Source organism: Panthera onca, chromosome B2 (assembly GCF_046562875.1).
Source record: "Panthera onca isolate mPanOnc1 chromosome B2, mPanOnc1 haplotype 2, whole genome shotgun sequence".
Taxonomy (NCBI): Eukaryota; Metazoa; Chordata; class Mammalia; order Carnivora; family Felidae; genus Panthera; species Panthera onca.
In genome coordinates this window covers 123,111,801-123,134,720 of record NC_138343.1, presented here as the reverse complement: position 1 = coordinate 123,134,720, position 22,920 = coordinate 123,111,801, and the positions used below count along the sequence as shown (strand labels likewise).

Here is a 22,920-nt window from a genome sequence, read left to right as displayed (position 1 = left end):
TGCCTGGCCCACTCCTGGTCTCCCCGCCCCCCGGGGCCCCTCCTTCGTGCTCTGGCCCCGCCTCTCCACTCTGTCTCCTCCACTGCTTGCGGGTCTAGCCTCCCCTTGGAGTGTTGGTCCTCTGGTCCGGAAGTGACGCGGGGGTCGGCTTGCAGGCTGGACGCCCTATTCTCAGGGCCGCACCTCGAGGCATCCCGGGGCAGCATGGCTCTCCTCCTTCTGCTCGTCCTCGTCTTCCAGGTCGGGAGTAGGGCTGAGATTAACGCCGCGGATCTGGAGCTGTCTTCGGGTATGTAGCTCTCGGCAGGGCGGCGGCCGGTGGGGCGGGGGAGGGGGCGGAGGGGACCGGACTAAGGAATCTGGAAGCACGCCCCGCGCGGCCGCGTCCTACTTAGCCTCAGACCTCGCACCGTGTTCCCGGTCGCCCCGGAACGTCTTCGCGACCGCCGGGAAGGCCACGCAGGTCTGCGCCGTCCGCGGACTTAAGTTCCCTTTTTCTCTCCTCTTCCGTTGTTGCCGAAATGACAAAACTCGCCTCTCGGTCCTCCAGTTCTTTTAAGTCATTTTCAAATAAGTGAGTTTCCCGATCAGCATTTTGTAGACGGTGGCCAGCGCCCATGACTTAAATATTCTTAGGGTGGACCCAAAATCCTTAAGAGAGAATTGTTCTCTCTCCAACTGAGAATCATTAAGTGGCAGTGACTGGCCATCTTACATCTAAGTCTGCAAGTCGTGTAGTGCGTGAATTCAGGAGCCGATTTGTCAGGCTATGCGTCTCTTCACTTAGCTTAGTTCCTCCGAGCATTTTTTTTTTTTCCTCCTGCTCGCTGAGATTTCTCCGGAAATAAGTGCTGGGAATATGCTTTCCAAAGCTCGGTGTAATGGTGATTAGGAACTCCAGTGAAATCAGCGAATCTTTCCTGCAACAGGGTTAAACCTAAAATATCAGAAACCCATCAGTCTTGAGTGTCTGTTCAGTGCCCACAGTTAGCAGCTGCCTGGAAGGGGTCAAAGAGACCCACCCTCCTGCACCGTTGGCCAACTTTGGGTCCGAACCTCTGTATTATGACTTCCTCTGTGAGCTCCTGTTAGGTGTGCTGTATTCGTATCCAGCTGTCCTTTGGACTGCTCTATAAGAGTCACACAAACAAGCAATTAGTCATTCCTTGGGACAGGTATTGTTCCAGATGTTGTCAATACAAAAATGGGAGTTACTCGGTTTCTATTTTCGAGGATCATGATTAGATAGCCAACAGTAAGTGCTGGGTACACACTGTTAACTTCTCATCCCATCCCGTTTTCACAACAACCATATGAAGTAGGTGCTATTGGCATCTCCATTTATGGAAGAGAAATCAAGGCACAAAGAGGCCTGCCCCACTTGTAGAGAGGTCACTGGTACTCAGTAGGGAGCTTGGCAGCTGGGCTCCAGAGTCCCAAGTTTTTAACCACTCTGCAAACTGCCATTACCTAGGGCAGCTTCCTTGTCTACAAGGACAGTTGCCATATATTGTGGTAAGAGCCTGGACTTTCACACAAGTTACTGGAAAGCAAGATAGAGGTACCTGACTCTGACGAGGGGATTCAGGGAGGACTTCCCAGAGAAACATCACCCCAGAGTTGAAGCTGGAGCTGGAGGTAGAGAGAGACTTGTGTGTGCAGAGGGAGAAGTGTGAAACAGCATGTTGAATTAGTGGAGTACTAAGGGTTATCACTGTAGAATAGGTGTGTGAGGATACAAGGGAAGTTAAGATAGGGAGAGAGGTAGGAACCAGTTAATGAAGTGCATTGTCACGTGTAAGAGACAGCAACATAGCATTGGCTAACCTAGGCAAAAAGAAGAATTTATTGGCTTAGAGAATCCAAGCAACAGTTAGAAAGGCGTAGATGCCATCTGGGCCTCAGAGAGCTGAACCAGTCAGTCAAAAGTGCCAAGACACTCTTTTGCTTATTATTGACTCTGGATGTGGATACCTTTTCCTACTTGGCAGGAATCATGGATGTTGACAGCTTTTGGGTTTTGACATCTTGCAGCCTCCACCGTTCTGACAGAATCCCAGGGGAAGGCTCTGATTTGCCCAACTTGGTTGGGTCAGCCACCAGCTGGCATGGGAAGGACCATGTTACAGAGGCTGGTGGTAGGGGAGTTCCCAGAAGAGAAATAATGTTCCTGAAGGGAGTACTGGTGCTGAGCCAACAGAATAATATGCTCACTCACTATACCTTGCTCAAGTTGGTGGGCAGTCACTGGATTTTAAGAAGACAAATGATTTTATGCAGGATCAGTGAAGCCATTTAGAAAGACCGTTCATCTTACACAGTAGTTTGGGGGTAGACCCAAAAGAGGGAGGCCAGTTATGCCACTGCTTAAGTCGGGAGGAATTGATGAAAAGGGCAGTTTCAATGGAGAAGAGATGACAGTTTGAAAAACATTTAAAAGTCAGAGTCAGCAGGAGTCGGTGTTTGGGTGTGGGAAGAGAGGAAGAGGGTATCTAGGGTTCCTGATGTAGGTGGAGCATTAAACTATGTGCCACGCCTGTCTGAGTATGGCCCCTCCCGAGCCAGGCTATCTTGCTTTCCAGTAGCTTGTGTGAAAGTCCAGGCTCTTACCACAATATATGGCAACTGTCCTTGCAGACAACGAAGCTGCCCTAGGCAATGGCAGTTTGCAGAGTGGTTAATTAAGAACTTGGACTCTGGAGCCCAGCTGCCAAACTCCCTACTGAGCACCAGTGACCTCTCTACAAGTGGGGCAGGCCTCTTTGTGCCTTGATTTCTCTTCCATAAATGGAGATGCCAATCGCACCCACATCATATGGTTGTCGTGAAAACGGGATGGGATGAGAAGTTAACCGTGCCTAGCACTTGCTGTTAGCTGTATAATCATGATCCTCAAAAGCAGAAACCGAGTAACCTCCATTTTGTGTATTCCAACACCTAGAACAATGTGGGCCCCCTTGTGATTACACAATTTGCATATCCTTGAAGCCAGCCCTGGGAGTGTCGCCTGTCTGCTCCCATAGGAACATCTACTCCTATGGCCTTCTGTACCCCAGCCTTTTGTAAACACAAGAGCTAGTGACCCCCCCAACCCTCCTTTTTTCAGTGCATTTTCAATACATTTGCCTAGATTTTTACGGTGTATTTCTCTAGTTTGTGCTGTGTTCCCTAGGCTTTTAAAGTTAGTTTAAATGTAAAGTCTCAAAAAAAATAAAAAATAAAAAAAAATAAAATAAAATGTAAAGTCTCCAGAGATTAGGAGGAAAACCCATTAGGACAACCTACTTCTGGCTCTTGGCCAGCTTCCTTGGCTCACCAGTGCCTGACACTTAATACACACTCAGTGTGTATCTTATAGCATTGAGTTTCACTGGTATATTTAGTAGTTCATCTCAGATGAGGGAATCTGGCAGGAACAGGGAGGCAGGCAAGAGAATATAGCCAGTCTCTGCAAAATCTAAGTGGTTGGGAATGTATTGTGTTACAGTTATGGGCTTTTGTTAATATTTCTTAGGGAATGGATGGGGAGAATGAACCCATGTGTGCTGTCTAATAATCAGTGGTGTTTTGCTTTTCATACGGTTTTACCTATAAAAGTAGTATATATATTTTGAAGTGAATCAGTGTCTCCCTTCTTAGAGTTTTCTCTTCCACTCTGGGTATTACCTAAAGAGCACACTGTACTTCCGCACAGATATGGGGCTCTTAACTTACCTTCTCCACTGATAAAGTAGAGAAAGCCTCTTTTCTGACTTGAGGATAATGTTCTGGGTGTGCTTGAATTTTTCCTGATTTTCTTTGGATCCTATTTTTACTTATTTCAGAAATTCAGAATACTTACGACAGTGCATTCTAATTATATTTATTGAACAGGCTAATAGTTTTCTTTTTCAGCTTATTCTGAAACATGATCCGTATGGACTTTGAAAGGTCCACAGTTTGGTTCTATATCTAGGAAAACCTCAAGCTATCTAATACAATGTAGCAGCACCTTGTTATTATAGGAACTAGACCAATGCTTCAATGGTTCCATTTTAAGTGGACAGAGAAACAGAAGGAGAATTGAACCAGAATTAAATGAATTCTCGACAGGAAGGAATCCGTTTCCTTACAGTTTTCTTACTATGGGAGTCCCTTTATTTTGGGTTATCCCAACACATAGTAATCAGAATGGTAAATACCCATTCAGTCGTGTCCATTCCAAAGAAATCATTTCCTTTCATACATGGTTCAGATTTCACAGTGGCCGTCATATAATTGCGGTAGTATGATAAATCAGGTAAAACTACTTGAATTAGATGCTTGTGAAGTCATCAGCAAATAATCATCTCCAATTCCAGTTCATATATGGAGGTCATTTTCTTATTTTATTCAACTATGACAAAAATGATGCTTCAGTAGCTTTTCTTAACTAAAACCAGCAAAACTTTACAGACTGTCTTGCCTTTAAGTAGCTTCTCTAAGCCTTTGTTCTTTCATTGGTAAAAATACGTGTAATAATCTCAACTCCCTTGTACAATGGTTTGTGTGGGTTAACTAAGACAATGCATAATAAAGTGGAGCACATCCGACTCTTGATCTCAGCTCAGGTTTTGATCTCAGGGTCATGGGTTCAAGCCCTGTGTTGGGCTCTGGACTGGGTGTAAAGCCTACCTAAAAAAAAAAAAAAAAAAAAAATATATATATATATATATAAATATATATATATATATTTATATATATATATAATTAAATTTAAAAAATAAAGAAATCAAACTTATCCATTTCAACTATGAGAAATTTAAAATAGGCTCAGCCGCTCACTTGTTCTAGATGAAACTGAATAAATGGGAGCCTGTGTAAAATCCTGCATTTCAGGTCAGAAAGTGGCTGAGCAGATGTTTATTGGATAAGCACTAACTGGGTGGTGGTTTGAGTAAAAGATCTGGGGGGATTTGGGGTAATTATAAATTCAGCACAAGCCACTAGTTGATATGTCCATCTGTTTAAGAAGAAGAGGAAGAATAGTATTTCATTCATGTCTGTCGTATTCTGGGTTCCACAGCTTAAGAAAGAGTGAATGATAAAACCAGATCCGGAAGACACACAGGAAGACGAGCAGACTGCAGAGATATTAAGAGTATTGATCGTATTGATCCAGCTGAGGAACTATTTTGTAGAGAGTAATAATTTTATTATGGACAATAATTATTTTATTATTTGAACTCTTAGCTCTGACACTTTTTTTCCGAAGGTATAAGAAAGCAACAGAAGCAGAAAACAGACTGTTTTTGTATTTGTTTCACAAAGTGATGGATGATTCAAAGCCCGAAAAGACTGAAATGTTTGAATTAAAAAAATGTATTTTCATGTACAAAACTTTTATGAACACTTGAAACATGTGCAAGAAACATGTGCAAGAATTCTTAAAATGTCTTTATTTTTAAATCTAGAGGATGCTGCTTGGGCAGCTGGGTGGCTCAGTCGGTTAGGTGTCCGACTTCGGCCCAGGTCCTGATCTCACAGCTCATGGGTTCGAGCCCCGCATCGGGCTCTGTGCTGACAGCTCACAGCCTGAAGCCTGCTTTGGATTCTGTGTCTCCCTCTCTCGCTGCCCCTCCCCCACTCATGCTCGCTCCCTCTCTCTCTCTCTCTCCCGGAAATAAATAAGCATTAAAAGAAAATTTAAAAAAAAAAAAATCTAGAGGATGCTGTTATTTGCTAAGAGAAAAATTTGGAAGGCATTAAGAAAATAGCCATTTTGGGGTGCCTGGGCGGCTTCATTGGTTGAGGGTCCGAGTCTTGATTTCTACTCAGGTTCTGATCCTGGGGTCATGGGATTGAGCCCCGCATCGGGTTCCATGCTCGGCATGGAGCCTGCTTAAGATTCTGTCTCTCCCTCTGCCCCTTTCCCCTGCTTGTGTGTACTCTCTCTCTCAAAAAAAAGGAAAAAATTTAAAAAGAAAAAGAAAATAGCTATTTTGTCAGCTCTATACAAGCTTTCAGGAGGTCATCATAATATATTCTGGAAAAGAAATGCATAAGTCTTGATTTGGTATTTTTCACTTTTTTCCCCTGAATTTCTCATGTCATTTTTCAGTTTGCAATGAAAGAAGAACCCTTTGTAAAAACATCTTACATGCGTATAAGACCCCTGCATGTAAAAACATGCAGGTGGCCCTGCATCTTTCATTTGGGGAAAGTGTTAGAACTTTTCTCTGACAGTTGTTCATTCACAGAAGGGTCTGGATGCTTTCATCTGGAGCATTTGTGTTTGACCTGTAGTGTCAGATGGCGTAGAATCCCCCAAAACAATTTAATTCCTGACCCCTGTATCTTTCTTTATGCTTCTCAGCGTGTCCTTCCCGTAGGGAGGTTGGCAGGCAGATTGTCAAACGGATGTCTTCAGACTGCAGAGCTCTGTTCTGCCTTAGATGTGCCCGTCTTTTATAGTCTTTGCTGCTGTGTTCACATTGGTGAAGAGCTCCTGTGGCTGTCGCTTTTTCAGTCACGGTGCAGATGCTGTTGGTGTTTATGGAATGGGGGGGGGGGGGGGGGCAGGTGCAGCCTGTACTCCGGTTAGCATCCACGCAGAAGAGACCTGGAGATGTCTGTAGTTCCCTGCTTCCCCTCTGCTGCTGTCCCCAGCAATCAGAACAGAGCCGTTCTGGCTTTTGGTCTTCGGTGACATCCCCATTGCCCTGTTTTGTGGTGCTGCTCCCTCACCTGCTGATCTCCGTCAGTTTTTCTGTCCTCCTCTTGCTCTTTTTCCATATCCTGTCTCCCAGTTTATCAAGAGGAAACAGTTGATTATAACCAGAACTCTCCCTTCCCCCCCCCCCCCCCCCCCAGCGTGATAAAGAACTGATTCTTCTTTCCTCTGTTTAGTTTTGTTAAATCCCCTAAGAGGCATCCTGGGAAGCAGATTTTAAAACAGCTGAAGTTCATTCTGGGTCGTTTGTAGACACAATGTATCAAATAACTGAATCCATTTCCAAAAACAACCGGAGTCCCAGAAAGCTAGTTGGGCATTTTCCAGAGAGGGAGAAATCCGTAACATTGTTCAATTTCATTAGATACTCTAGAAGGATCTTTCCCTAAACTCTATAGATAATCCTCATGCTGTTTCTCCACACATTTTTATTGATAGAAGGTAAATTTCTTATGAATAGAAATTTGCTGTAAGCCTTCATTATTTTAATTTGAATGTATAACAGTTTAAACTTTAGGTCACAAAATTCTGAAACAACGAGAAACCTACTCATGGCTGTTTACTGTACGAGTTTGGCAAATAATGACAAAGGCAGATGTGTAATAACCACACAGTTTCTCTTCTGGTAGCATTAAAACCACAGGTTACTTCCGAGTTTCTCCTTTACTATAATGGTAATGCCTGTCTGTTACAATCCATTGGACCCTCCTCCTTCCACTACCTGCCTGTCTTGATTACTTTGAAAGCTGTGACTTAAGCCCTTATTCTAGTCTAACTAGGGCAAGCTTCTGCTTAAATTATGGGAAACCCCATTTGATTCACATTAAAAACTAATCTGATATACACATCCACTGTTCTGTGTGGTTTTATAATTATGATTCAGTAACTTCTTAAATATAAATGCACTTTACTTAATACTCTTATATAGGTTGGCTTCTATATGCATGTTTCTCAAATACAGGAATCTCAGTTGGAGTCTATACAATTTAAAAGTCATTCCTATTGGGCATATATATATATATATATATATATATATATATATTTTTTTTTTTTTTTTTTTTTTTTTTTTTTTTTAAAAGAGATTCAAAAGGCAGTGAAGAACTCACTTTTACTGGAAACTGGAGGAAGTCAGGTCCTAGTTACCAGAGGCAGAAAGCTTAGCCACGCTGTGGGCTTTCAGGAACAGGGAGTCTGTAGAATAGGAAATGTGCCTGGTGCCCGGCACAACCTGGCGTGGAGGTCTCCGAGAAGTGCTGAAGGTGCCACATGGTTTCTTCTTGCTTCTTAGAGTAAAATGCAGGACTAGAGAGAGTAGTCAGGAGAATGACTGTTATATAAGAACCAGAACCTGGTGGTTTGAAAATTCTCAGCCTCTGGAGAGGCAAAAGAGGCGGAAATTAAGCAATGGCTTCTGAGAGAATTTCAGATTCATTATGAGTTTTCTTAGCATCCAGTACCTATCTTAGGTTGAAAATTAGGTGTATATGTGTGGATATTATTTGATATTAATGTTGAACTGAACCTGGGGCGGGGAGTGCCTTGTATTTCCTTCTCAACCACAGATTATACACTGTTTGAGACTAGGTCGTTTCATGAATTAAGGTGCAAGCATATAAAAACATTTCTAAAAACCTAGAAAAAGAAAGCTTCGGTACCCCCTGCTAAGTAGGGTCATGGTTGCTCTACCAAAAAGCAAAAGAGAAGAACCAGGGCTAAATCTGGCAAGGCCAGTGCTTTCTGGCTCATCTGCAAGGAAATTGCTTAGAGAACCAAAGATGATAGGTACCAACAGCTGTCAGCTGTATTTCAGGAAGAGCAAATGGAAAACTTGCAGGTGTCTGATCACAGGCTGCAGAAAGCGCATACGCAGGATAAGTATGTAGTATCTGAATCTGTGAGACATCCTCCCAGCTTCATAATCTCGACCTTTTGGCACAGATTGTCACACTGTTTAATAAGTAATATGGAAGTTAGACATTTTGGCAGTAATCAAAGCTATTCATTGCGGGAGAAGCCATGAAAAATATATTGGAGTATCAAAAATATTCTGTTTTTAAATTAGTTTTTCCTCCTAAATAATAAAAAAAAATTACGAGTACCCTACCACTACATCCAGTAGTGAGAACCAAAAATGTCTCCAGACAGTGCCAAATGTCCCTTCGGGGACAAAAAAAATCATCTCGTTGAAAACCACTGATATCAAGGAAGAATATAGCCAGAAAAGGGGGGGGAGGAAAGACCTTAGAATTTAATTGTCCATAAGTCTGTATTATTTACCTAAATAATTCTTGATCCGTGTTCTGCTTTAAAAAGGTAATACAAGTGTGAGGGGCGCCTGGGTGGCTTGGTCGGTTGGGCATCTGACTTTGGCTCAGGTCATGATCTTGCAGTTCGTGGGTTCAAGCCCCGCGTCGGGCTCTGTGCTGCCAGCTCAGGGCCTGGAGCCTGCTTTGGATTCTGTGTCTCCCTCTCTCTCTCTGCTCATCCCCTGCTCACACTCTGTCTCTCTCTGAAAAATAAATAAAGATTTTAAAAAAAGATAATACAAGTGTGAAATAATTGAAAATTAAAGCAATGCACCAGCTTGGATTTGAATATTGGAATTTTTGCTTTGGGAAAAAATCTAGGAGGTGTTTCCTTTAATAGTAAGGAAATACCTTATATATGTGAAATTAACACCTCACGTGACAGATCAGGAAATCTGAAATGACTAGCAGTATAGCGAAGAAAGAACCCACACTTCCTAATGTCCAGCCCAGGGAGTATTTTTCTTATTGGAGCCCATCCACGTTATACAACCCTAAGTAATCATCATTATCAGCTGGAGTACCTTTAAAAAAAAAAAAAAAACAACACTTTAGCTCTCAGATTTTTTTTTTTTTTTTTTTTTTTTTAAGTAGGCTCCATGCTCAACACAGAGCCCAGTGTAGGGCTTGAACTCATGACCCTGAGATCAAGACCTGAGCTGTTATCAGGAGTTGGACGCTTAACTGACTGGGCCACCCAGGCTCCCCTCTCTTAGAATTTTTGAGGCTGATGATGACTTATGTTTGTAAGCCACTGCACTGACCACATTGCTATTCATTTATTTTAATTGTAATTATATTATGTTTAATGGTTTTCCGATAGGTTGGATTGAATAATCTTAAAATTGAAGTCGTATCACCAACTCTGTATCTTCATGTTCGCTCATAAAGAAGGGAAGGGTGGGAGAGAAGAAAGGAGAAAGAAAAGGAGGAAGGGAGGAGATGTATGTGTATGTTTGTTTTCCAAGGGGTGGTAGACAACAGCCGTCTACACTGAGCAGGGGAATACGTGGCTGCTTTTCATAAATAGTAACAAGATGTTAAAGTGACTTCTGCCTGTTCTCTCATGGGACTCCCATGTTAGCAAACCCTTTCTAAAATGGTTTAAAAGAGCAAAAGGGAGAAGAAATATTGGGCGTGTTTTGTGAAAAGCCCTGCACACCCCAGAGAGCAAAATGGTAGTGAAACTCAAGTGGTGGATGGCTCCTTCAGGCCGTTATTAGGCTGCTATTCCTGGGCTAGAGACGAGGTGCTGAACGTGTGTAACGATACCGAGTAGAGAGTTGAGAGCCCGGATGGTATTTTAGACTGAAATTGGCCATCGCTTGGGGTAGCCAGCTCTCTAGACGTTGAAGGCAATCTGTGGTATCAAATACAGGAAATGCTAGTAATTAAACGAATTCAGGATTATTATTACAACAGGTAGTGCATCTGGTCATAAAAACTCCCGAAACATGAGAGGAATTTATGGCCTTTACGATACTTGTATTTCCCGTGTATCCCAGGGTTGTTTCAGTAATTTAAAGTGAATCAGAACTCTATACATTTTCCAATAAAATTAATTTTTCTACATCTCAATTAAATAATTGTATAGTCTGTTCTGGCAAATTCTGCCTTTCTTCAAAATACGTATTCGGCTACCATGGCTCTTTGTGAGGTTTTCTAATGTTAATGTTAGTTTCTTACAATTGCCCATTTTACTTTTTGAATCTCTTACAGTGCCAAAACCAACGAATATTGAAATTAAGGCCTATAACTTTAATACTGTCCTATCTTGGGACTACCCGACCATGTCACAGACCCCTGTTTTTATCGTACAGGTAAAGAACTATGGGTAAGTATTAACTCTTTTCATCCTTTTTATTCTACTTTGCCTAGGTCTTTGTACTTTCCATGACTGTGTTTTGCCCCATCATCTTCCTTTCCCATGTGGCAGAACTTCCTAAACTGCTTGTAGACTTCCAGAAGCTCTAAGGACGCAAATTAGTTATTTTCACAAGACTTCCTGCCTTTTAGTTCTTCTTCCTGTCAGATTCAAGTAGAGGAGTCTCAGCAACTTTCAGAATTTTTTTAAGGCATGACAAATAAAGCTTAGAATTCATATTAAAAGTGAGGTCATCTTACTTGCCATAGTGAATGTGTTGTTTAGCAGAAAGATGAGAATTTCAGAACAATTTTAGGAGTTCCTGTTAAGAGTCTTTGTAATGTGTTAGGTTCTGCAATCAAGTAATGATTATCGATGTTAATAGAATCTAGAATTGTTTAAAGACCAGATTTTTTACAATTACATATGGAATGTACTTTGTTCAGGTGTTGTATTTTGAATTGAGCCTCTTTATTGTAAAAGAGTTTATAGGACTTCTAACCAGAGTAAGGGCTTCCTCCTTTGTCTGGCTTCTCCGTCCTGTTCTTACTTAGCTCTTTCGACCAGCTACCAGCTCCATGCTGTGAGTGAAAAGCAAAGCACAGACAGAGATGATTGAAGTGTACAGATTAACAAACGTTACCCTTGTTTCTTTACTCGTCTTCATTTTAGGGAGGCAATCTGGGTTGATGCCTGCAATACCTCTCATCATTCTTGTAATATCTTTTCCGCAATTACCGATCCATCACTTTCTCTCTGGGCCAGAATTAAAGCTAGACTTGGACAAAAAGAATCAGCCTATGCAGAGTCCAAAGAATTTATTTTGTGTAAACAAGGTGAGTAGAATTTTGAAATTTGAAAATACTGACACACATCTTCTGTATGTATTTGCTTTTATTAGCACTTGTTAAAAATTATCGCAATGCCCAGGAAACCTTTGGAAGAATTTAGGGAGTTTGTATCTTCCTCTTTCCCTGAGCTCCACAAAATAGGGCTGAGAGGTGCCCATCACTTTGCCCCGTCTAAACCATTGCATTTCTACTCCCTGTAAACACGGATCGGTGCTACCCTGCTGGGCTCTGCACCGGCCTCCCCCGCTCCCCTCCTCCAACGCTCCTTGCTCGGTTACACTTACCGAGGCCAGGGGCACCTGCTCTCGTTCTTCCTCTGTGTGCCCAGTCCCCAAGGCCCTTGGGAATTTTATATACCAACTTAATACATTAAGAAATTTTAGATTTCTGCAGTCTCCTCAACCCCAGTGATTGTCAGCCCTTTCTCCTGCCAGCATCACATCCCCATGGCATACCTGATCTGAGTTATGACTTTAAGCTCCAGAATCTTCAGCACCAATTCCTCTTTTCTGATTGAAATCCTACCTGTAGCTCTACTACCCTCACTTGTGGGTAAAGAAGTGATTAATCATGTGACTCCTCCCTAGTCTTCTAGGCCCTTGTGCCTTGCCATTCAACTTCTCTCCCTTCTTCAGTTGCCACGTGTCTTTCCTTCCACTATGGCCTTGATTCTGCTCCTACGCTTCAGCTGTGCCTACCCAGTCTCTTCCATTGGCCCTTCCTCCACTTGCCCTTGAAATAATTTTATTCCCTCGAGTCCATGCCTTTGTCATCTGTGAACTGTGCCCATCTGTATATCAGATTTTTCCCACACAGATTTATCAAGGGCACACTATGTGCTAGAAAATATGCCAGGCCCTGAAGATAAAAATAAACCTGCCTGGTACATGGTAAGTGTGCAATAAATATGTGAAGAATAGGTAAATGGCTCACCAGCAAAGTCTCGAGCATCAGGGACACATAATAAATATTTGTCAAGTGAATAAATATCTGGTTTTGATTTTCACTATAAAAATTGAATCTATTTAGCAAACTTTTATAAGAGCCTCATGCCAGACATCTATAGGTGTTGGAGGTACAAAGAGTTTCAGTGAGTGTTCAAAGGTAACTAAAATGCCTTTTCTGAAACATTTTTTAGAGAACAGGTTTCCTTTTTAATCTACCAGAACCAAAGGAAAAGGAAAAATAACAGAGCTTCTATTATAGTAAGGTTTTTTTGTTTTGTTTTGTTTTTTTACCAGAACTCAGGACCAGAGCTCATGACCCAACTGTTTGTTTTCCTTTAGGACTAGAATTTAAACTGCTAAAGAGAAGTTTAGGTTAGATAAGAATACTTCCTGCTTGAGATTAATTAAACATTTATTAAGAACATTCATTTTTTTAAATTATTTTTTAAAAGTGTTTATTTATTTTAGAGAGAGAGAACAAGCAGGGGAGGGGCAGAGAGAGAGGGAGACACAGAATTCGAAGCAGGCTCCAGGCTCTGAGCTGTCAGCACAGAGCCTGACATGGGGCTTGAACCCACAGACTGTGAGATACCATGACCTGAGCCAAGATCAGATGCTTAACTGACTGAGCCACCCAGGCGCCCCTTTATTAAGAACATACAGAATATCATCTAGATCTTTGTGGAATGGTTTAAACATGATCCTGCTTTAGAACAACAACAGAAAGACTAGGTTGATTGATTTTGGCAGTTTTATGCAATGTACTATAAAGTTCCAGGGGAATACTAATTCTGCATTTTTTTTTTTTGTCCCTGCCCCCCCTCCCCCAACCACAGGGAAAATTGGACCACCTGAACTGGGCATCAGAAACATGGAAAAACACGTCATTATTGACGTATTTCACCCTTTAGCTATTATAAGTGGAAGGGAGCCAGTAGCCATATATGGTGAAGAAAATTGTTACTCATTCAAGTACGAGGTGCATCTGAGAATAAATGGAAATGAGGTATGTGTTTCTATTTCATCTTTTCCAAAATGGCAGGTTTTCTGTTGCTCACGCGAAGTTGTTTCCACATGTGGTGTAACAATAGTAGAATGCTTATGAACATTCAGACAAGACTTACAGATCATAGACCTTACCATAGGTTTTGTTAAGAAACACGACCTAGGGTCGCCTGCGTGGCTCAGTCGGTTGAGCATCTGACTTCGGCTCAGGTCATGATCTCACAGTTTGTGAGTTCAAGCCCCGCATCAGGCTCTGTGCTGACAGCTCGGAGCCTGGAACCTGCTTCGGATTCTGTGTTTCCTTCTCCCTCTGCCCATCCCCCTCTTGTGCTCTGTCTCTCTCTCTCTCAAAAATAAATAAATAAATGTTAAAAAAAAAAAAAAGAAAAGAAAAGAAACACGACCTAAACGAGTGCTGGTGGAGGGAACTGGCTTGGAGTTCATCACTAGCACTGGTGTCTTTGCCTCATTTAACAGCATGGTCCTGTTTGAGGATCTTAAACCTGTTTATTTCTGCCCTGGCAAAGTGAGGATCATTTTAATCTTTCCCTCCGCATTGGTAGTGATGTAACGTAACATGAAGCTGTGATCGGAAATCATTGTTTTGGAAACAAAAAGTGGCAGTACTGCGGTGGGGATGTACTTGCATTCTGGCACCGGTGTGCAGCCCACGCCTGGACTGGAATTGTGCTAGTCCATCCATTCTCCACGGCACTGCCGCTGCTTTATTTAATAGTGTTTGTCAAGCACATGCTCTGCGTGTTCTAGACAAACCTCTGGTGATGCGCGAAGCAGGGAAACAAAGCAGGGAGGGGGGAGATGGGCAGCAGCGTTGGGGGCGCTTGTGGTCTTCGGTAGGGTGGTTGGAGCAGGGAAGGTGTTACTGCGGCCAGTGCTGGGGAAGGTTAGGAGGTGAGTTCCACGGGCACGTCTGGGAAGAATGTTTCAGGCAGAGAATCTGGCAAAAGCACACTGGGCACGTGAAGAGCAGCAGGACTCAGCAGAGCCCGGGAGCGGATGAGGTCAGAGGTCACTGGGGGGGCCACATCCGGTGGGGCACTGGAAGGATTTGACTTTTATTCTGACTGAGGTGTTGTGCCTCTGGGAAGATTTCAGCGGGAGGAGTGACATCTGACTTAGATTTTTAAAACTTGACTCTAGATGCTTAGCAGAATTGTCCTCTTGACGTGCACATCTAACCATAGTACTTCACCGCCTGAAACCCTTTAGCAAATCCCCACCAGCTACACAGTTAAGGCCTGAATTCCCTCTCGTGGCGTGGCCTGTGAGACCCTCGTGATTTGGCCTCTTGCGTCCTTTCCAGCTTTCTGTCTCCCCGTCCCTTCTCACCCAAATTGTATTTGTGCTTTGGCGAACTGCTGTTGTGTTCTTAGTTCCCTGCAGGTGCCGTGCTCTTTACGGAATGCCCTTCTCCGCCCACTCACCTTTGGCAAATTTCTACTCATTTTCCAGTGTTCAGCTGGCATTTCATCTCCCCTTTGAAGTCTTTTCTGGCACGGAAGACTGTTTGCTCCTCTGTGTTTGGATATTCCCAGTTCCATTAACGGTCCCCCTTGCTCTACTCATCACTCACATTTCTTTCGGCTCTGGCGGAAATTGTTTGAGGTCAGGTACTGCTGTCCTACCTTCGTGTCTTCAGGCCCTACCTGGCACAGGTGATGCGCACACTTTGGCGGAATGAATGGTAAACTGCCAGAGACTGCCTCGGTCCCTTCTGTGTACCACGGCCAAGAGCTGCTACAGTCTTTGCGAAATACCTTTCTTATTCTTCCTACAGATGGGTTTATAGCTCTCCCCACCTGTTTCTAGCACTACTGGAATGGGACTAATGAACATTTGCTGGTTTAACGATGACCAGTGAACATTCTTGCTATTTGAGTTTTAAAATTTATGATCCCTAAAAAGAACATTTTACTGGAGACATTTCATAATGCTGTATTGAAACAACAAAATTGACTTACTATTTGATATCCACAACGCTATTTTCAGACATGGTTCAACTTTCATCCCATATATTCTCTTCAGGGGTTTGATCAGGTAAATGTAGGTGATTTTGTTTGTTTTTGCAGAATAAAAGAAGCCACACATTTTCACTGTCGTTTGTTCCCATGCAGACCTCATATAAAACGGATGTAGAGGAAGATAATTGCAATGAGACTCAGTGCTCTCTAACTGTCCCAGTGTCCTCGTTGGATTCTGAGTACTGTGCTTGGACAAAAGGATTCTCAGAAACATGGCTTGTTACAACTGAACAGTCCAAAGAACTCTGTGTTACCACTTTGGATGGCAAACACATGGAAGGCAAGTTTCTGCTGGTTTTGTCCTAAATACAGGGAGTGATGAGCGAGCTAGGTGTTGAAAAGAGGCAGTTTCAATAAATCTCTGTTCGTTTAAAAATATGCAATGGTTCCATTCCTCAGAGAAGTTCAAAAGTACAAATAAGCTCATTTCTCAGGCATTAAAAGATATAAAACGGCCGATTAAAGAAAGCCACATGATGACCTTTTGACCTAGGAAAGAAAGAAATACAACACCTAAAACTGCCTGCACTTCAGGATTACACGTAGCGACAGAAGTCAGCTTAACTATTTCCACATGGCAAGGTGTTATGTACCCATTACAGTGTTCTTTGTGGGGGTGGCAAGTTTAAAAACTGAATAGCAAAAATATTCATTGGCTTATGTGATGTGAACTGGATAAATACTAGAAATTAATATCCAAAAATAAATATTGATAAGTTTATTTAAAAATAAGTTTATTTCATCATACTTTCTTTGTGTGAGGGGGTACATATAATAGAACTTTAGGACTAACATTCTCAAGGGGCACCTACCTTAGCTGAAATTAGGGCCGTTCTTTGCAGTTATGAAATGTAAATGTTAATTATGGGTAATTTATAAAATCTAAAAAGCGAGAAGAAAACAAAATTATCGATAGTTCTATCAATCCAAATATTCAGTTACAGTTTGGTGTTTTTTTTTTCTCATCCTGTTCTCTTTTTCTACAGAGCTGTGATCATATTGTATAGTGTATATAATTTTGTGTACTGCTTTAAGTATTTATTATAAGTATTTTTCCATTTTATTTCACATACTTTATTAATTCTGTTTTCTAATACCTTTAGACTGTTTCATCATGTAGAACGTGTATTCTATTTAATGTTCCCCAATTTTGGACTTTTAGATTACTTACAGATTTTTTCTATGATAGATCATGCTTTGATAACTGTCTTTGTGTATATATGATTGTCAGCCTGTTTTTAGAACATATCTCCTGGGAACAAAAATTTTCTGTTACAAGTACCTTTTTGAAGAATGGGAATCTAGGCTGAAGAACTAGACCAAAGGCCTAAAATTTAATATTGATAACTTTTATTTATTTATTTATTTATTTTTTAACATTTATTTTTGAGACAGAGAGAGACAGAGCATGAACGGGGGAGGGGCAGAGAGAGAGGGAGACACAGAATCGGAAGCAGGCTCCAGGCTCTGAGCCATCAGCCCAGAGCCTGACGTGGGGCTCGAACTCACGGACCGCGAGATCATGACCTGAGCCGCGAGATCATGACCTGAGCCGAAGTCGGACGCTCAACCGACTGAGCCACCCAGGCGCCCCTAATATTGATAACTTTTAGATCATTAGGACAAGGGTTTCAAATAGGTGACTTAAAGCAATGCAGTGCATTTTACACTCTCTTGGATTGTGTTGTTTTGAAAAATAAAGTTCTGACTAACACACAAAATTCTAAATAATGCAGATGCCTTAGATTTAGTTGTTTTTTTTTTTTAATTTTTTTTTTTAATGTTTATTTATTTTTGAGACAGAGAGAGACAGAGCATGAACGGGGGAGGGTCAGAGAGAGAGGGAGACACAGAATCTGAAACAGGCTCCAGGCTCTGAGCTGTCAGCACAGAGCCCGACGCGGGGCTGGAACTCACGGACTGTGAGATCATGACCTGAGCCGAAGTCGGACGCCCAACCGACTGAGCCACCCAGGCGCCCCGCCTTAGATTTAGTTTTTAAAAATGTGGTTTATAAACTGGGGTGGCACGGTGGCCACATGGTGGCACCACTGTGGCTCAGTTTCCCTGCCTGCCTGGACTGTGCTTCTAAACACAGCACTGATGTTAGTTATGTCATTATCTGATCTTTACTGCCGTAATAACTTCGTTTTTTCCACATCCTATAAAATGTGTTATACAAGCATTCCCTTAGTAGCAATTTCCAGAGTCGCTGTTCCAAAAAGGTAACTTTGAAATCGAAATCAAAGGTAATAAGATGCCGGTAGAGAGGTCAAACACCACCGTGATCTGTAGAGGACTGTTCATTTGAAAGAGAGGACTGTGCAGCTAGAACGCGGAAGATTGTGCTTTGAAAATAAAAAGCAGCATTAGAGCAGAATACACAGCAGTGATTATAAATGTGCTCTGAAACAAATCTTTCCCACTGTATGTTTCTTTTGCCTTGTTAATGGAGAGAAAACTGTAACTCTGGAAACACCCTATATTCAGGGCATGAAGAAAACTGTTATGAGGGGCGCCTGGGTGGCTCAGTCGGTTAAGCGTCCGACTTCGGCTCAGGTCATGATCTCTCAGTTTGTGGGTTCAAGCCCCACGTCGGGCTCTGTGCTGACAGCTCAGAGCCTGGAGTCTGTTTCAAGAGCCTGGAGTCTGTTTCAAATTCTGTGTCTCCCTGTCTTTCTGCCCTCCCCCTGCTCACTCTCTGTGTCTGTCTGTCTGTCCGTCTCTCTCCAAAAAAAGTAAACGTGAAAAGAGATTAAAAAATAAAAAAGCAAGAAAACTGTTACGAAAAATCTGTTCTAGCCACTTTGCATCATGAAGGTATGGTTGCAGAAAGTGGAGAATTGCAGAGCTGGAAAGAATCACCTTGGTCTCTAGGACAGGCTCCTGAGTCTTTGGTCACCTCACCTGACTTCTACGGCAAGTGCTCTTTGCAGTCCGGACCATATTAATCACCTGACGGGCAAAACACTAAGGCTTTATAACTATTTCACAGATACAGCAGCATTCCATCTTAATTCTAATTTGTGATTTTTCCCTTTTTTTTTTAGATTCTGTTTGGGTTCCAGTTGTTGCCGTTCTCTTCCTTTTTGTAGTTCTCGTCGTGGTATTTGTATGTTGTTACACTAAGAAGATTAATCCCTTTAAGAGAAGAACCATCATGTTACCAAAGTCCCTGGTAAAATATTTAAATATTTTTCTTTAATTGTATATACTAACACGTTAACTTGGACCTTTTTGATAGTTGTTTAATTTTTTAAGTAGAATGATGTTCAGCAGCGTATCACCTATCGTCAATCACTCAATCTACCACCCATCCAAAATGCCATAATTTTTACTACACATCGTGTGCTTTCGTATATGCACAAAACAAGAACACGATTGGATAAGTCTGTTAAGGAGCTTCAAGAATAGTGGGAGAAAAAGATAAGTATCAGTGAGTGAACAGTGTTCAAACACAGAGCTTTCCACACAGGCCAGCAAGGACTTCATCCACCTTTGGAGGGTGCTGGTTAGTTGTGGCCTTTCTAGAGGTGGTGAGGCTTGAGCAATCTTGATGGAAAGACAGGAGTTTATGCAGGTACTGAGGGACAGTATGTGCCAAAGCCCAACATCAAGAAAGCATGGCGTTTGAAAATCTCAAAATACAGAAACACTATTGTTATGGTTGGACTGTAGAAGAAAAGGCGGTCACACATGAGACTGGAAGTTTCACATTTTAATGTCTAGTATTTAAAAGCCTTTGTGTGGACGCCTGGATGCCCTGGGTGCAGTTGGTTGAACGTCCCAACTTTGGTTCAGGTCATGATTTCACGGTTCGTGGGTCTGAGCCCTGTGTCGGGCTCCGTGCGGACAGTGTGGAGCCTGCTTGGGATTCTCTGTCTCCCTCTCGCTCTCTGCCCCTCCCCTCCTCGTGGGAAATAAATAAACAAACATTCAAAAATAAACATGATTTATTTCTCTCAAAAATAAATAAACATTCCAAAAATAAATAAAAGCCTTTATGCAATGAAAAGCCCATTTACAGGTAACAGGATCGTAGCTACTTGGATGAAATATAACAGGAACAATATCCATGATACGCAAAGGAGACTTTTCAATTTGTTTTTTTTTTGTTGTTTTTTTTTTTTTTTTTAAATTTTTTTTTTTTCAACGTTTTTTATTTATTTTTGGGACAGAGAGAGACAGAGCATGAACGGGGGAGGGGCAGAGAGAGAGGGAGACACAGAATCGGAAACAGGCTCCAGGCTCCGAGCCATCAGCCCAGAGCCCGACGCGGGGCTCGAACTCACAGACCGCGAGATCGTGACCTGGCTGAAGTCGGACGCTTAACCGACTGCGCCACCCAGGCGCCCCGAGACTTTTCAATTTGTATTGAAAACACCTTTCTCTCAACAGGAGAGAATTCACGTGTGAATTCTAGTATTTGTCCATACTAAGTAAGTAGTTAAGTAGAACGCAACCTTGCAGTCCACAACTTTACACGCACTAGAGAAGGAAAAATAAACCTGAATATTCAGTACTTCCACTAGTAGTAAACTGGTGTAAAGTGGGAAAAGTAATCCAGCGCTGGTGGGAAGGTAAACATATAATGGGTAGAGGGTGTAGGAGTGTCATAAACGTGCCACAGCCTTTGACTTAGTAATTCTACCTTTAAGAAATTATTATTATTTTTTTTAATGTTTAAAAGGCAGAGAGAGAGAGACTGAGGGAGAGAATCCCAAGCAGGCTCCTTGCTGTCAGTGCAGAGCCCAACGTGGGGCTCATTCCCATGAACCACGAGATCATGACTTGAGCCAAAAAATCAAGAGTCGGACACTGAACTGACTGAGCCACCCAGGCGCCCCAAGAATTTATTCTTATAAAGCCACTTCATAAATAAAAAGATGTGTAAAAATATTCACTTCAGCACGTTCCATAAATCATAAAAATAGGAAACACTTCAATATCTACGATTAGAGAAATTGCGTTAATCAGGATAGAGAAATCAGGAGGCAGTGAAGATTATAATAAAAATTGTAATTATGAAGGCGAATGGTGAGAATATTCTATAAGTAGGTATTCTCCGGCTATAGATGTAATGTGCATACATGTGAAGACACATAGAAAAAGCAACATGGACTAGTTGGATGGCGGATGACTTTTTAAAAATTCTAAAAACTTCTTAATCTTAATATAGTATATTTTATTAAAAAGCAAGAAAAGGCAACCACCAGATGCCATTATATTATTACCATAAATATACCATTTGGTGGTATATTTCATTGACCATTATTCTTAGAGCATTTCTTTTTAAGGATGTGCACTTAAGTTTAATAATTCATTATGTTTCATCATTTATTTTTCTTCCCTTAGCTCTCTGTGGTGAAAAATGCCTCTTCGGAGACAAAATCTGAATCGAAATGTGTATCACCCATCACCTACCAACCAATTGTCTCAGAAAATGAGAAGATGGTCTGGGAAGAGCAGTTGTCTCCAGCGACGATTTCAGATCTGCCCGCTGAAGACAGTCTGGAAAAAATGGGACACCACGAAGAACTACAAGTGGTGACCCCTGAAGGGACTATTTCTGACATGGCTCCTGATAGCCCTCAGACCCCGGTAATGAGAGAGAATTCTGTCCGTTCAAATAGTAACCAGTCTGAAACCTGTGTTGTCACTTTAAACTCCTATCACTCCAGAAATGGTTCCGAGAGTGGCACTGTGGAATCGCAGAGCTTCTCGGACTCAGAATTTCCCCCAAGTAGTAAGCCTGAAATAAAGACCGAGGAACAGGAGCCCGTGATGCTGAGAAACACGACCACCTCCTTTGGTTATGACAAGCCGCACGTATTAGTGGATCTGCTGGTGGATGAAGGCGGTAAGGAATCCTTGATTGGTTACAGACTTACAGCAGATTCCAAAGAGTTTTCCTGAGATCAGAGAAGATGCGCCATCCCGGAAGGATCTACCTTTTTCCCCAGACGGTTTTTCTGCCTCGATTTCATGAAGAGATCATGATTTGAGAAGCCGTTTCTTTGTCGACATTCACCAAATACAGTAGTATCTTGGTTTACATAAAGGGCAAAGAGCCTCTGTGGCACTGTCAGATTTGGCCCGAAAACTGCAGAAGCTGTAAAGAAACAAGCCGTTGTCACATAGGAACTTTTCCATCCAGCTTGCATTATCAGCGAACACGCTAAGAATCCTGCTTCCCACGACAGTGGGTGAGATGCCTCAGGTCCTTTCTAATCGCTTCCAGTTGTAAACTGGTTTCGTTTTGTTTTGTTTTCCTTTTCTGTGCCTTAGCATGTTATTTGTTTTTGCAAGTCTGTGTCCATAGTATTTTTAAATGCTCACTTTGAGAAGAAATCGTGAAAGTTTTCCAAACGTGAATTCAAAATCTAATTCCAGTCAATAGACTTCATAAAGAATATGTAAATACACACATGTATATATTTTGTATGGAACGTTGTATTTAGATATTTGTAAATAAAGTATGTTTAAAATTCATTTTTGTACTCATTTATTCAAGCACTCAGGCAGTTAACCTGATTTTTTTTTATCCATTTGCTTGTTTCCACGTAGTAAGGCTATAGAATTGTTTCGTAATTATTCATATCTAATCTTCAAAGCAGTCCTAAAATAATCTAATCTTTAAGAATGGTCCTTTTATGTCTGTACTTCTTTTTTTTTTTTAATTTTTTTTTTTAGTGTTTATTTTTGAGACACAAAGTGCAAGTGGAGGAGGGACAGAGAGAGGGAGACACAGAATCTGAAGCAGGGCTCCAGGCCCTGAGCTGTCAGCACAGAGCCCGACATGGGGCTCGAACTCACCAACTGCGAGATCATGACCTGGAGCCGAAGTCGGACGCTTAACCAAGTGAACCACCCAGACGCCCCCTACGTCTGTATTTCAGTATTTAGCATCCAATGTACAGAACACTGTCCCAAGCTCTTTGGGGAAGAAACAAAAAGGCAGATTTTTTTTGTAGAGTATTAAGATTGAGGGGTCTCTAGCATAACGATGGTGGTCAAAGCCATTGGGGTGGGTGGGAGCCCTGAAAAGCATGTAGTATGAAGAGAGAGTCCCAGCAAGAGGCAAACCAAGAGTTGATTTCTATATTACACAAGGAGTTCCTGGGAATTACCCCCCCCCCAAAAATTTTTAAATACACCTCTCTGAGTAAATTAACAAACCATGTAGAACTATTTCTCTTCACTTAAAAGTACAG

At 41.9% G+C, this 22,920-nt stretch overlaps 1 protein-coding gene across 1 annotated transcript; it reads left to right on the top strand.

Moving 5' to 3' along the window:
• Nucleotides 1-93: 93 nt before the first annotated feature.
• On the top strand, nt 94-22,198 carry IFNGR1 (interferon gamma receptor 1). The gene is made up of 7 exons (XM_078447372.2): nt 94-289; nt 10,717-10,831; nt 11,534-11,697; nt 13,496-13,665; nt 15,800-15,986; nt 18,757-18,884; nt 21,062-22,198. The coding sequence occupies exons 1-7, from the start codon at nt 205-207 to the stop codon at nt 21,620-21,622; spliced, it is 1,410 nt and encodes a 469-aa protein (XP_078303498.1). The 5' UTR covers nt 94-204; the 3' UTR covers nt 21,623-22,198.
• Nucleotides 22,199-22,920: the final 722 nt, after the last annotated feature.

Excerpts from the sequence above, each read along its gene's own strand:
- IFNGR1 (XM_078447372.2), top strand. The coding sequence starts at position 205 with ATGGCTCTCCTCCTTCTGCTCGTCCTCGTCTTCCAGGTCGGGAGTAGG. Across the intron at positions 13,666-15,799 it reads TGAGAATAAATGGAAATGAG|ACCTCATATAAAACGGATGT; the intron begins GTATGTGTTTCT and ends GTTCCCATGCAG. Across the intron at positions 15,987-18,756 it reads GGATGGCAAACACATGGAAG|ATTCTGTTTGGGTTCCAGTT; the intron begins GCAAGTTTCTGC and ends TTTTTTTTTTAG.